Source organism: Enoplosus armatus, chromosome 18, assembly GCF_043641665.1.
Source record: "Enoplosus armatus isolate fEnoArm2 chromosome 18, fEnoArm2.hap1, whole genome shotgun sequence".
Lineage (NCBI taxonomy): Eukaryota > Metazoa > Chordata > Actinopteri > Centrarchiformes > Enoplosidae > Enoplosus > Enoplosus armatus.
The window spans coordinates 9,493,655-9,506,829 of record NC_092197.1 but is presented as its reverse complement, the minus strand read 5'-3'; the positions used below and the strand labels follow the sequence as shown (position 1 = coordinate 9,506,829).

General features: G+C 40.7%; 2 protein-coding genes across 2 annotated transcripts; one reads left to right on the top strand and one right to left on the bottom strand.

Moving 5' to 3' along the window:
• The first annotated feature begins 1,056 nt into the window (after positions 1-1,056).
• On the top strand, positions 1,057-5,752 carry bspry (B-box and SPRY domain containing). The gene is made up of 6 exons (XM_070924972.1): positions 1,057-1,452; positions 2,081-2,179; positions 3,955-4,185; positions 4,307-4,332; positions 4,432-4,556; positions 4,762-5,752. The coding sequence occupies exons 1-6, from the start codon at positions 1,057-1,059 to the stop codon at positions 5,292-5,294; spliced, it is 1,410 nt and encodes a 469-aa protein (XP_070781073.1). The 3' UTR covers positions 5,295-5,752.
• Positions 5,753-7,432: 1,680 nt separating this feature from the next.
• coq4 (coenzyme Q4 homolog (S. cerevisiae)) lies at positions 7,433-13,139 on the bottom strand. Its single transcript, XM_070924284.1, has 7 exons — positions 13,073-13,139; positions 12,193-12,348; positions 10,565-10,661; positions 10,347-10,449; positions 10,062-10,191; positions 9,500-9,593; positions 7,433-8,679 (listed from the first exon to the last, which is right to left on the bottom strand). Exons 1-7 carry the CDS (start codon positions 13,137-13,139, stop codon positions 8,496-8,498), a joined length of 831 nt encoding a protein of 276 aa, XP_070780385.1. The 3' UTR covers positions 7,433-8,495.
• Between the last annotated feature and the right edge of the window lie 36 nt (positions 13,140-13,175).

The following is a 13,175-nucleotide window of genomic DNA, read 5'->3' as shown; positions in this document are numbered from 1 at the left end:
ATTGTTTATCATCGTTCAGTAGAATCGGATTGTATAAATATAATTTTGCTAAATTATGTTGTCTCAAGTGATGACGTCAAGAAAATTGTAGTCAGAAACTAACAAAATAAGGAATAAAAGTTTTTGTTTTAACATGTCAAGAGTTTTGTGAGATCACATTGAAGATCAATTTGATTATTTATTTATTATATGTGGTTTTGCATACAGGTACCATATAGTGATATATATCGATATCGGGAAAAAGAACATTGTTATTAATGTCATGTGAGTGATTTAAATCATATCGCATAATTTAAATCAGACTTATTTCACTGTAAAAGCCCAGTCCGTCTTCTTTGACCACATAAATTACAGGTTCATTTGTAACTAAGGAGTTATAGATTAATTTGTTCTTGATTATAAATCAATTTACAAACATTTATGTAAGAAAACCTTAAATAATATCATGAAACATTAACAAAATGTTGATTTTGTCTTGTGTTAGTCCTTCAGTAAAAGGCCTGTACATCATATCGAAATGCAGGTGGAGTTAGAGACAGACTACCTTGTTTGGTATCATCATTTCCTTTACCTGCAAAGTAGCCTCCAGATGGGCTGATAGTAGTAGAGTTAAAAGTACCAGTTCACCCTGATATAGTGTGAAATACAACCTACCTCGAAATACTTATTACTTGAGGTTACTTTCCCTCTGTGGTTAGGCTTCACTTTAGGTCACAGCTGGGAATTTGAAAAGTTTTAAGTGGCCAAAGAGACAGCAACTGGGAGAGAAACTGTAAAATTAAGGCGATCTAAGATATTTTAGACTTTTATAATATAATACACCTACTTGTGATAGATTACAACATGACTTTAGACTTTAATAAAGCTTGGTAAACAGCTGACGCCCAAATAAAACAACTGCAAACCAGCAGAGCAGAAACCCTTTTTTCTCTCCGAGCTGTGACCTCTGAAGTCCGCGTTACTTCCGCGTTGCGCTCACCTGTTACACCTGTCTTACAGCGCTGTACTGTAGGTGCGACTCCAGCTCTGCCGGTGCACCTGCTGCCTTATTGTGCCATGACCGAGGAGCTCGTAACGTGCGATTTAACATGCTCGTCTTCCTCGGCTGACTCAGAGGAGACTTTAAACGGTGTGAAACGCGGAGAGATGGATTGTGAGCAGCCTATTTTCTCCGTGTTGAGCGGCGGGGTGAAGCAGCAGCAGCAGCAGCAGGCGGGGGGGGTCACGAGCTACTGCGGCGGCGGTGAAGCGACCTCACCGGCTGCCGCGACCACCACCGACACCGAGTCCGGGATCTTCTCTGGGGAGTGTGAGCTCTGTGTGGAGCACGAGTCCGAGCTGGACTGGTTCTGCGGCACCGAGCAGAAGCTCATCTGCTCTCACTGCGCCATAGTGGGCTCCTGCCACGGGCACACTGTGACCCCTCTGGTCACCAGAGTAACCGCAGTCCGGGTGAGTGTGTGGAGCAGTTCATGTACTGTATTCATATGCAACAGCTGTGTGCTTCTTTTTTGAATGTATTGAGTGGGCTGTGGCATGATATTGGGTGATATAAATATAAATGTTGTGTAAATATAATGTTTTCCTGCAGGGTTAGAAATATCCCAGGAAGGTTACTTTCACTTTATGTGAATGGAGTTGCCTTCTAACTTCTTAATTTGCCTTATCCTTTACTATTAGTCAGGTTTTATTACTAATTTTAGCTCATCTAGTTGAAAAGCTATCCTTCCACTTGTCTTTAAAGTTCCTTTTATGAGAATAAATATAGATGTGTCCAATTTCAACCAGTTAACTTTGTGGAGGATGGTAGCTGAAGCTATGAGGACTGACTGATAATATGTGGAAATGGTAGTTTTATATATTTGACAGCGTTAAGCTATATGTTTACTTAATAATTCTTTCTTGGGTGTGCCACATTTTGCTTGAGGTTTTTCTCGCTGGTTCCTCTGCATGGTATTTGAAAAGACAGGAATTTCTTGTTGCATTTCCAACTGATGATGTTCAGGTGTTGTGATGTGCTTATTCAACAACTGCAGTGTGTGTGTGTGTGTTTGTGTATGTGTGTGTGTGTGTTCACCAGAACCAACTGGTGGATGTGTGTGAGAAAATACAGCTGCAGGCACTGAGGATTGAGAGGTTTATCGACCAGACACTGACAGCCAAAGAGCAAAAGCTTCAGGTGAGAAATACCAGTGATCCCCACCCACTCAACACACTAATGATCCCACCGTCACAGTGTCAACCACAATACTGATACACTTTGCTCAGTGGAGCTTACGCTGTTTCACAAGTACAGTGGTTTGACATTGGCTGGCTCACCTTTATGAAAAAGTCACGTGAGACAACCCACATGTGCTTTGCAGACACGTGTTGGGTTTGTGTATGTGCATACTGACCCCTATAACAAGTCTCTGTGCATTAGGGCTGCAACAAAGGATTATTTTCATTAATTAAACAATGAATCTGCCACAGGTCATAGTCAGAGTCCAAAGTGGTGTCTTCAAATTGCTTGTTTGGTCCGTCCAGCTGTTCCAAAACCCAAAGATATTCCATTTACAATGAGAAAAGATGGAAACCTACACATCTGAGAAGCTGTAACCAGTGAATGAATGGCATTTTTGCCTGATAAGTAACTTGATCGATTATTGGACTAATCGTCTCAGCACTTTACATGTGAAACAGTCAAGAGTCAAGAAGAGGAAATTCATCCATGTATGGAAAACAAAAACTCTTTACATGTTCATTGAAAATTCATGTTATTTTACACTCATATTCAATTCCATGATTTCATGTGTTAATACATAAAACATACTTAGGAATACAGCATAAAATATCAGTATGATGACCATGTTTCCCACAACTTTCTCAGCTGATGTAATCATGTCTTTTCTTTTAAATGACTTCAGATATTTTTATTCCCAACAAATGTTGTATTAAGAGGTACTTTGCAGTTGCATGAGTAAGAGAGAAGAAAGTCAAGTGTACCTTGAAATAGAGATTGTTGTTTGCTGATTCAGTCCATTTATCACCACCATGCAACAAAGCAAAGATTGCCTCTTTCAGTCCACCCATATGTATTAACCTCCCTGAACACAGTGGGTGTCTGAAGTGGTCGGAGGTACGGTCATGCATGAGTAGTTTTCTAGGTAACAAGTTACCACGAGCAAATCAAACCTCAAGCAAACAGCAAAGGCAGGCAAGACAAGTACGTAGATAGATAGATAGATAGATAGATAGATAGATAGATAGATAGATAGATACGTAGCAAGAGTCAAATCACCAAACCGGTACGTGTTTCTGTAACAACATAAAACAAACTTGCGTGACACAGTGGAAACAATGCTTTTGGTTACAAAGCTTGTCAGTGAATCTGTTTAACTATGAAATGTCATTAACTGCCTCCGTGCTTTTATCTGTAACATGTCTAACAAAAGAGTAGCAGCCTTCTAGAGGTTTAAAAAGTGTCTGTTGACAACGGTGTGTTTTTTAGTTTACAATTTAAAGCAAATCTGAAGAAGCCCAGAGAGGCAAATGAGAAAAATTAATTCTGGTGATCCATTTTCTAAGTCTGATTTAAATTTTTATTTTTTCATCTGTGAAACAGGTGGAGAAAAGAAAGTTTTGCCAGATGAAAAAAAAAAAAAATTCCAGGGTAATTTTTTTTTCATCTGTAAAAACTGGTGTTGTTGTAATATTAATTTTGGCCACAAGAGGCTGATGTTTTTTTCCCTCACTTGCCTCTCAGGGCTTCCATACAAATCTGATAAAAATGTTAAGAAAAGAATAAAATATACAATTTGCAAACATTACACAAGTGTATGGGCTTGATAAACTTAAAAGTTACTAATAACCTGCTGACTACGGGCACAATGACACCGTATTTATTATGCAATTGGATTAAATTTCAGTTTGACGTGACGTCTAATACTTCTTCTTTGCTGTCTCTGGGTGTAGGCAGCGGCGAGCAGGGCGAGGGAGCAGGTGCTGGCTCAGGTCAGCGCAGCGCGTGAAGCCCTGGAGGAGGAGGAGCAGCGTCTCTTGGAGGAGGTGCAGAGGGAGGAGGAGCGGGTGGAGCAGTGCCTCCTCACCCAGAGAGCCCACTGGAGTCAGGCTTTGGGGAGTCTGTCGCAAACACGCTCCCACCTGGTGCACACGCTGACGCACACGCAAGACACACAGCTGGCGGTGAGAGACGTCAGGAAGGGGGGAGAATTTTGAAGAATAGAGGAACTTGTGCTCAAACAGCAGTACCCTGATAATGGTCATAAATGACTAAACTACCCTTTCTTCCTGTCTCTTCTTTCAGACTAGTGTCCAGGAGATAGCTGAAAGGTAATCTTTTATCACATGACATGCTTGTGAATATCTTTTTTTCTTACTCAGGACATACCAGAGTGGTAATATCTCTTCTCCCCTTCCTGTTTGTGTCAGGGTGGAGGAGGCGGAGGGGGTTGGGGAGCCCTGTGACACAGACCAGCTCAACCTGAACCCAGGCTGCAGTGACAGCAAGCTGCTGAGGGGTTTGTGGGCCGCTGCAGTGCTGCTGGGGCCAAACGGTTAGTAGATATACTATATTCAATCTTCATGCAAACGTGACAAGGTTATTACCTTGAGAGTCCTGAGAGCTTATTTTGTGCAATATGAATACTTTGCTATGTTCTAAACAGAACACCCTGAGAAACTTTGCAAGAGAACATTTCATTGGGAAGTGTGAAATAGTCTTTTTGTGACATTCAGTGCATCTTTGTTTTCTTCCCACAGCTTATGGGTCTTATTTAAAGTTTGATGAGCGCACAGTGAGCCCTCTCCTGTCCCTATCTAACAACTTCTGCACTTTGACCTTCCTGCCCAAGAAAGCTCGCCAGTCCCCGCTCTACGACCCGGCACGATTCGACTGTTTGCCCAACGCGCTGGGTTCACTGTCTATGTCCTCCGGCACCCACAGCTGGGTGGTGGATGTAGGCCAGAGTGCTGCCTTTAAGGTCGGGGTCTGCTACACCTCTCTGGAGCGCAAAGGCTCCGGTAACGAGGTCCGGCTGGGCAACAACAGTCAGTCCTGGGTGCTGTCTCACTACGACGGGGACTACTCCTTCTGCCACGCGGGGAAGAAGGTGCCCCTGCAGGTCGTGAGGAAACCCCAGAGGATTGGCCTGCTGCTGGACTGGCCGAGTCAGACGCTGATGTTCTACGAGCTGGACTCCAGTGCCGTGCTGTACTCTGTCTCACATCACTTCAGTGCCCCCCTGCTGCCGGCGTGTGCCGTGGCTGACCGCAGTATCACCATACTGCAGTGACAGACCACACTGCCAAAAAACTAAATGACCTTAAACATGTGAAGAAATGCCAACAGGACGACTTCTCTAATGTAAATATGATCAGCAGCTGAAGATCCTCCATCTATTTATTCTATCAGCTATTCTATTAGTGGCTTTTGTACTGTCTCTACCTGTTGATCATATTATACAGTAGTGTTATAACAGTATTTTGTTTGACTGACAATGATTGTTTTTTTTAATGAAATTTGCTGTTTTTATCATCAGTTTGATCCATGTACTGAAGCTTCCCCAAGACTCTTCATAGAAAACATTGATTATACTGGTTGATCCAGGACTGTTTTAAATGTTGTGTGGCAAAGAAACTCACGACAGATAATTTTGCATTGTTATATGATCAGTAAAACAATAATTACAGTTTGACAGTTTTCTGACTCTGCAATTGACAGTCCCATGAATACACAAGGTGTCATTTTGTAATTTCCTTTGCTATAAAAATTGTTTCAGAACAAAGTTTGTCCTTTTATGTCACAGCAGGGTTTTGTTTTGTGTACATTTGGCAATGCAGTCCAATACAGCAATACATTACAGCTGTCCTGTAGGGGCTCAGCAGGAAGATAAAATATGTCAACAGAATGAATATAACTCAAAAACACATCATTCTTACTCAGAGTTTTGCGTTAAACTCCGTAAGAGTTATTGTTTCCTATTTCCATTTGAAAAACCTTTTGGACAGAGCATAAAGGTCAGTTTTTAAAGGTCCCATATTGTACAAAGTGAGATTTCCATGTCTTGTTTGATTATAAAGCAGGTCTAGTTGCTGTATAAATACTGTGAAAGTATCAAAACTCAGTCCACGGAGAAATGCGCAAAGCCTGTATTCAGACACTGTGCCTTTAAACGAGCCGCTGGGACTTCCGTAAGGTTGTGATGTCACAACTATACAGTCACTGCACTCAGTCATGCCCCCAGCAGGTCATCTGCTCCAATCACAGCACGCATACCAAGTACAGGGACACACTCATCCACCGGCTTAGTCTAAGTTAGTCGACCATTCTGCTCAGGACTACTCTTCAAGTTTTTGGAGGTTGTTCAGTTTGTCTATAACGGCCTGTTTCAGACAGAGGGTGAACTGAGGGGCTGCGTAATGGGCCAGTATAAGATAAATAAGGTCTTTTTTCAACTGTGAATCATGCAAAGCTACTCTAGTGGAGTCCCAGAATAAATATATAGAGCTGAAATGAGCATAATATGGGACTTTTAAAACTTGTTGCTCAATTCTGGGATGTGAAGATCATAAAATGTGAGTCAAAAAGACTGTAACTATGATTGTTATCTTTCACTTTGCACTTTTACTACATCATGAAATGTGGTTTTGATCCCAAATCCGACAAACAGCCAATTTGATAATGTGAGGCTGAGCAGATGTGAACACCTCTGCTACTTTTGGAAGTTTTGGCAGAAAACCACCAGAGGGCAGCAATGTCAAGTTAAGCCTCCACAACCAACATCACAAACATGCAACAGGACGCTCTTGATGAAACAAAGTGAGAAAGTGAACATGTTTCTCCATGACTGCAGGTAGTGACTGTAAAATCAGACAAAAGCTCAGCAAACTTCAGCTGAGCACATAAATGGTATCTACTGAATGAGTGTTTTGTGGATTTTAATAAAACCTTCGGGCACTGACATTTATTTTCCTCATAGTAGGAAGTGTGAAGTGACCTGGAAAATGTTGTTCCTCTGACAACATATGAGAGGAAGGTGGTAGACAATTAGACTCAACAGTGGAAAAAGGAAAAACTGAATCATGTAGTGACTCCACTAACTCATCACCAGTGAGTGTCCTTGTTGTCCTTATCTTTTATCAATGAGCTTTTTAAGAAAGATATTGCCATGATATCTAATAAATGTCATGTTACTATTCGGAGAGAATTTGAACAGCGAGTTAAGAGTTCAACGGTTGACACCACAGGATGTAGCAATTCCAGACATTTCTTGTGATGCAACAGAGGTACAACAGTTAACAGCCCATTCATGCCGACCACACTATTTCAACAGAGACATCTTCCTACAAAAGCCTGTTGTTAATTTCTTCTTCATTCCCCAGATGTAGGCGATGATCCGATGATGGAAGGAAACTCCGCTGATACTGACTTTTCACATAATATTGTTTATTTGCATCAAAGATCAGGATCAACAGGCATGCGCATCTTGACCTGTACAGCACCCGTAGTCGAATCAAACAATATCAAATCAACAATAAAATGCCAAGTAGATATGACAGCAGGTTTTTACACCTTCATCATAGAGAGTTAATGTTTCATATGTTAACTGTCATATCCAAGAAAAATCACAGGTTATCTTGTGTCCAAAGCAAAATGTGGAGAACTTAAGATGTAAAGTAAAATGATGTGATGTGACAGATTTGATGGAAAGGTTCAGCAAACATGAATTTTTTTTTTTTTTTTTTTACCAGGAAATGCTGTTAACTAGAAAAATTAAAGGTTATTTCTTGACACAAGATTTGATCTCATACACCCACCATTACCAGTATGTGATAAAACAGAAGCAGCTGCACTGATGGGTTTTTTAAGCTAACATCTGCTCCTTTCCCACCCGTTAGAGCTGCAGATGCACATGACACAACTTCTCAATAATTTGACATCTATTTGAAAGTGGTCACGAAAATACCAATGTATCAAATCAGCCAAATATTTGCATAAAAAATATAATATTGGACCAATAACGACATTACTTTTCAAAGCTGATTACAGGTGATATCACGCTACCATATAGGTGAGTATTTAATAACAAGACATAATTTACTTTTTTTACATGTATTTGTCCTTTATACAAATACACACCTTCTGTCATATTCTCAACAACACATGGAGGCTGAACATGACCTGTTGAAACGGACCTACTGTCTGGCAGCGTCAGGAGATATATTGAAACTTCTGCTGAAATGACTTTACACATATGATGATTCACATTTAAAGTAAACGTTGACCAACAGGGAAAAAGATACATCCAGGATGTAAGAAGGGGCAATCCACACTTTGCCAAGTGTGAAACTTCCCCTTCCCCATTTCCTCTACAATTAAGAACATCCTTCTCATAAATTCCACAGTAAAGCACTTCAAATATTTCTGGTTTGTCCACTATCAAGAAGTCTGTTGTCCAGTGATCCAGAGATGAGGAATCTTTTTTTTGTCTTTCTCAGGTGCTCCTCTTGCTGGCAGAACAGAGTGTGACAGGAGGCGGCTCTATGTTGAGCTCTTGTCGGAGGTCTTCGAGGCTCTGCTCCCAGCGTCTCTCGTAGAAGATGCTGAGGATGCAGCGAGACCGCCGGCCGTTTTGCAGAGCCCAAGGGCCCAAGGAAGTGAACAGTGACTGTAAACGGCTAGAAGGTGATACAAGGAAGGAACATTTCAGCATCACACAACAATGAAAACATTATTGTTTCTTATTAACAGGCCACAGCCCAGTTCCCCCGAAAACACAGAGAAGTTTACAGTTATTGAATGAGGAAGGATTAATGATTTACAGGTAACCAAAGACAGCAGTGATATACAGCTGTTGGGGTGTTTCCTCTTATCACTCTGTGGTACTACATACTAGAGCCAAATGAATGTTTACAAAATGTTAATGATTTCTTTCATGATACAAAATGTGCCAGGCTTCATTCTCGTCAGAGTTGGGTAATGCTGTTTAATGTTCATTTGTTATGTACAGATTAAAGATGACAACTTGTGAAATTCAGGACATAAAAGACCACAATGAAGAGCTGAAATTATTACTTGATTAATAAGATAAGTCGACAGAAAATAAATCAGCAACTATTTCTGTAATTAAATTATCATTTAAATCATTTGAGCAAAAAAGCAAAATCTTGCGGCTTCCAAAATAATATTTCCTAGTTTTGTTAGTTTTCTATGTTATCAAAAAGGATATCTTGGGATTTTAGACTGCTACTCAGACAAAACAAGACATCTGCATATGTCAGCTTGGGCTTTGGGAAATTGAGATGGTCATTCTTTACAAACGGTTAATCATGAAAATGATCATTAGTTGCAGCCCTCCTTGCTCTGAGTGTACAGAAACTCAAACTGTAACTACCTCTCTATTTCTGATCAAACTGCTAAAGAGCTCACTAAGCGCCTTGGTGGTCCAGTACTGTGCTGTAGTTTAAACTCTGGTAAATAAAAACACTGGTGTTGTACCTTGCATTCAGACGAAGTGGGCCCAACACAGCTCCAAGAGCGCACATGGGAAGCCCAGTCTGAGCAGCTTCGAACCATTTCACTGCCACCTCACCTGAAAGCAGCAGAAAGGGACAGAGACAGAAAGAAATATTCAGATTATTCAAGATGAAGGAGAAGAGAAAATAGAAGTGTGTCACAATGAACTTGTATGGCGAAACCCTGTTTTTTGAAACTTTTTTTTTCTCTTTCAGTTCAACAGTTTGTAGAAAAGGGCTTTGAAAAGCAGGACATGTGTGAAGACAGCTGTAAAGGAAAAGATGGAAGAGACACGATAAAGTTCTGGTGAGAATGGCATTGTTCTGTCAGCAGCCAAACGTATGGCTCCAGATGTGCCCTTCATCTGGTTTTGTCTACAATGCGATAATTCTTATTGTCTTATCTGCATCACTAGGTCAACTATTCATTGTGCTATTAAAAATCACAGTCCTATAATATGATTGACGTTGTAGACGCCAGGAAGTGTAGTGACTAATTTCCTATCTGGAATGCCTTTGGTCGGAATTGATAATGCCTGACTCACCCAGCATGTTGGTGGGCATGCCCAGTAACGTGTGCAGCAAGTCATGGACCTCTCTGTATCTCTGCATGACGTAAGCTAGCTCCTCATTGTCCACAAACTTCACGTCTGCCCTCGAGTCCGGGGTCACATGCTGACAGACCAGGAAAGTGAATGTATGAGTGAAGATGAAAGAGAAACGTAAAAAAGAGGGAATTCTGAGTAAATGTGTTGATGAAATCAGTGTTAAGAAAATGTAAAAACAAGCATAACATTTCTTTTTATGGAGACTCGTCAACTGACACTCACATTGTCCTCCAGAAAACGGAGGTATTCTCTCCCAAAAGAGCCGTCAGGCAATGACGCCATCTTGCTCAGATCAAGAGTAGACAGCCGGATCCTGGGCCTTTCTCTGCAATACAGGTCAACAACAAGTGAGACAAAATCAAATTTAATTCACAGTAGAGAAAATTCTATTTAAAAGCACCTAACTCAGAAAGTTACTTAATGGCGTTACAGTGACTCACGTCAGGATGGTGTAGCCTTCAGGATCGTTTCTCATCCTGTCCCTGAGATTTATCAACGCTAGGTGCCCTGTTGTCTCCCCGAGCACTGCGACCATGTCTGTAGGGAGAGTTTCACGCAATTAAATGTACAATAAAGACCTTTTGTTGCTGCCAAAGGTACAATCTAACAATTCATTGCCCCAAAATAACAAGCCTGCAATTCAAATTTCTTGATAATTGATATTGATAATATACATTTCTTGGCTTGACAAATATGTGCAGTTTGTCTTAAAAATAGAGTGCATAATACGGCTTAAATTCACCTGGATACTTGATTTAAAAAGGGGCACTCCACCCATTTTACACATGAACATTAGTTTATTCATCACAACAACTCAGCCTGTGAAAACAGCTGTTCAGTGTCTTCTGTGATTCTGAAGGAGATTTTTAAAGTGTCTGTCTGAACATGTCATGTCTGGTGACATCATCAGTTATCTCCGTTTGGGTTTGAAGGCGACATATGTTTAACACAAAGCCTGCATTACAACCTGGAGTTGGAATGATGTTATTGTAATGTAATTTTTTGAAGATAAACCAATACTAAGGACTAGAAGTCAGGAGACACCTGCAGTCCCTAAACTAAATGCCACAGGTGTTAGTGCTCTCTTCCTCCTTGAAAGTTTCAGGGTATTTATTCTCATTCTGTTTCCGAGACATTTTTGAAGTATACACAGTAACAGAGGTCTCCAGAGAATAAATGCTTGAGAATGAGTAACTGTACTTGAATAGCACATGAGTAACAAACCTAACGTCCGCTGAAAAATGATGCACAGGATGAGACGTTCTTTCAAGTTCCCATAATCTGAAACGTGGGAGGCATACAAAGGACACAGGCTTGCTGATACACAAGTCTTTGTTGCAGACTGGATGACTGAGGTTTCCTTAGCTGTAGTAAGGCTTACAGATGGATGACTGTTGTAAGGCAGCAACATGACAAAAATGTCCATCGCTTCTTTTTCTGTCTTCTGTCTGTGCTATTTGGTTCTTAATTTGGAGAATATCTTAAAAACATACAACCTGTGATGAACTCCATCTGCTAATAAGGTTGAATGCTGAGAGAAACAGTAGTTTGTGAACCTTGTGATTTGACGGAGCTTTAAAAGAGATTAAAGTTTTAATTAGCTTTACTGTTTTTGATTAAATCAGAGTATTGGACTTCATAATTTCCACTAGGCTGCAATGTATGAAAGCAGGTACGATTGATTTTTAATTAATTTCCAAAGCTTGGAACATTAGGGGTTTTCTATTGCACCACCATCAGGAGAGCTATCTCCATATTTGACTGTACCGTTGATAATGTGGGAGTGGGCTGTACTGCCACACAATTCTGTGCAAGGGAAGGCTTTTTTTGGCCTTTTGCTTTATTTTGATAGTGGAGATACAGGGAGCAAAGGCAGGGAACGGGGTGGGGTTGACATACAATAAATGTCCCACAGGGCGTTGCAGTTTTCTGGTATGAGATTTAACCACTTTGATAGCAGATGCATGAGAAGGCATTTTTAATTGAAAAGAAGAACGAGATGAAAAGAGAAAGAAATACAAACCCAAACAGTAATAGTAAGCCCCATGCTGATGTGTGTGAGTCTCACCATGTCTGTAGGGGTTCTGTAGTGCAGCAACACCTGACCCAACAGCCAACAGGGCTTTCTGGATGGGGGTGGTGTGGATATGGCCAGGATACAGCCCATCATAACAGCTGTCTGTAAACCCAGAGCTAGTACTGTGCAGCTGGCGGACACACACGGCTGAGACAAAGGTGGAGCAACATTAGAAACTTTTACACAACTGGACAATAAGACAATGCACTTAGTTTTTTTTCCCTCACATAACAATAACAACTCAACAGCTTATTGATAATGATGTATGATGTATATGTGGTAATGCCGCAAAAACCTTTGGTATGCTCTACAGGGGCCAGAAAAACATCAATTTAGTGATGCAAGTGTTGTAGAAAGAGGTCACATTGAATATTACACTTAACAGTAAAGTAATCGGAGTCTGAATATGTATACTTTGTGAGATTGTATGGCAAAAAAGTGAATTTGCTTCTCTTTAATGAGCTCTCAATTGTTGCTTACAAGACATCTGTCATAAGCTGTCTGTTGCTACTACTTTCTAAAAGCTAATCGCAAAGATGTGAGAGCTACATCCATCTGTACGCTAATTCATAGTGGACGAAATCAAAATCTTCTTCTATTGCTTGTCCTGGAAAGACATGAGTATCTGACTAGCTAATTATTCATAAGCCACAAAATAATTACAAATATTTATCCGCTTCTAGCTCACTACGTTAAGCTAGCGAACGTTACATAGCTGTGTTACGGTCGGTCTGTGCCCTCTCTGGCAGCTAACGTCAGGCTTTGACATTCATTAATTTCCACATTTAAACTGTTAACTTACACCTAACCTAGCTACGTTTATTTTAAAACTGATTTTTATAACAGAGACCACGCGTATCGAAACTCATACCTTTGGCGATCAAAACGCATTGTCGCTGATTTAATCGTAGAAAAGGTTTACCCGCACACAGCAACATTGTGGCTAAGGCGCATGCGTCATCGGTACACCAGTT

What these genes read in the sequence shown, in the direction of transcription:
- bspry (XM_070924972.1), top strand. Translation starts at nt 1,057, where the DNA reads ATGACCGAGGAGCTCGTAACGTGCGATTTAACATGCTCGTCTTCCTCG. An exon ending in CCAGAGTAACCGCAGTCCGG is followed by an intron (nt 1,453 to 2,080) that starts GTGAGTGTGTGG and finishes TGTGTTCACCAG; the next exon opens with AACCAACTGGTGGATGTGTG. An exon ending in AGTGCTGCTGGGGCCAAACG is followed by an intron (nt 4,557 to 4,761) that starts GTTAGTAGATAT and finishes TTCTTCCCACAG; the next exon opens with CTTATGGGTCTTATTTAAAG.
- coq4 (XM_070924284.1), bottom strand. Translation starts at nt 13,139, where the DNA reads ATGTTGCTGTGTGCGGGTAAACCTTTTCTACGATTAAATCAGCGACAA. An exon ending in TCCGTTTTCTGGAGGACAAT is followed by an intron (nt 10,192 to 10,346) that starts GTGAGTGTCAGT and finishes CTGGTCTGTCAG; the next exon opens with CATGTGACCCCGGACTCGAG. An exon ending in CATGCCCACCAACATGCTGG is followed by an intron (nt 9,594 to 10,061) that starts GTGAGTCAGGCA and finishes TGCTGCTTTCAG; the next exon opens with GTGAGGTGGCAGTGAAATGG.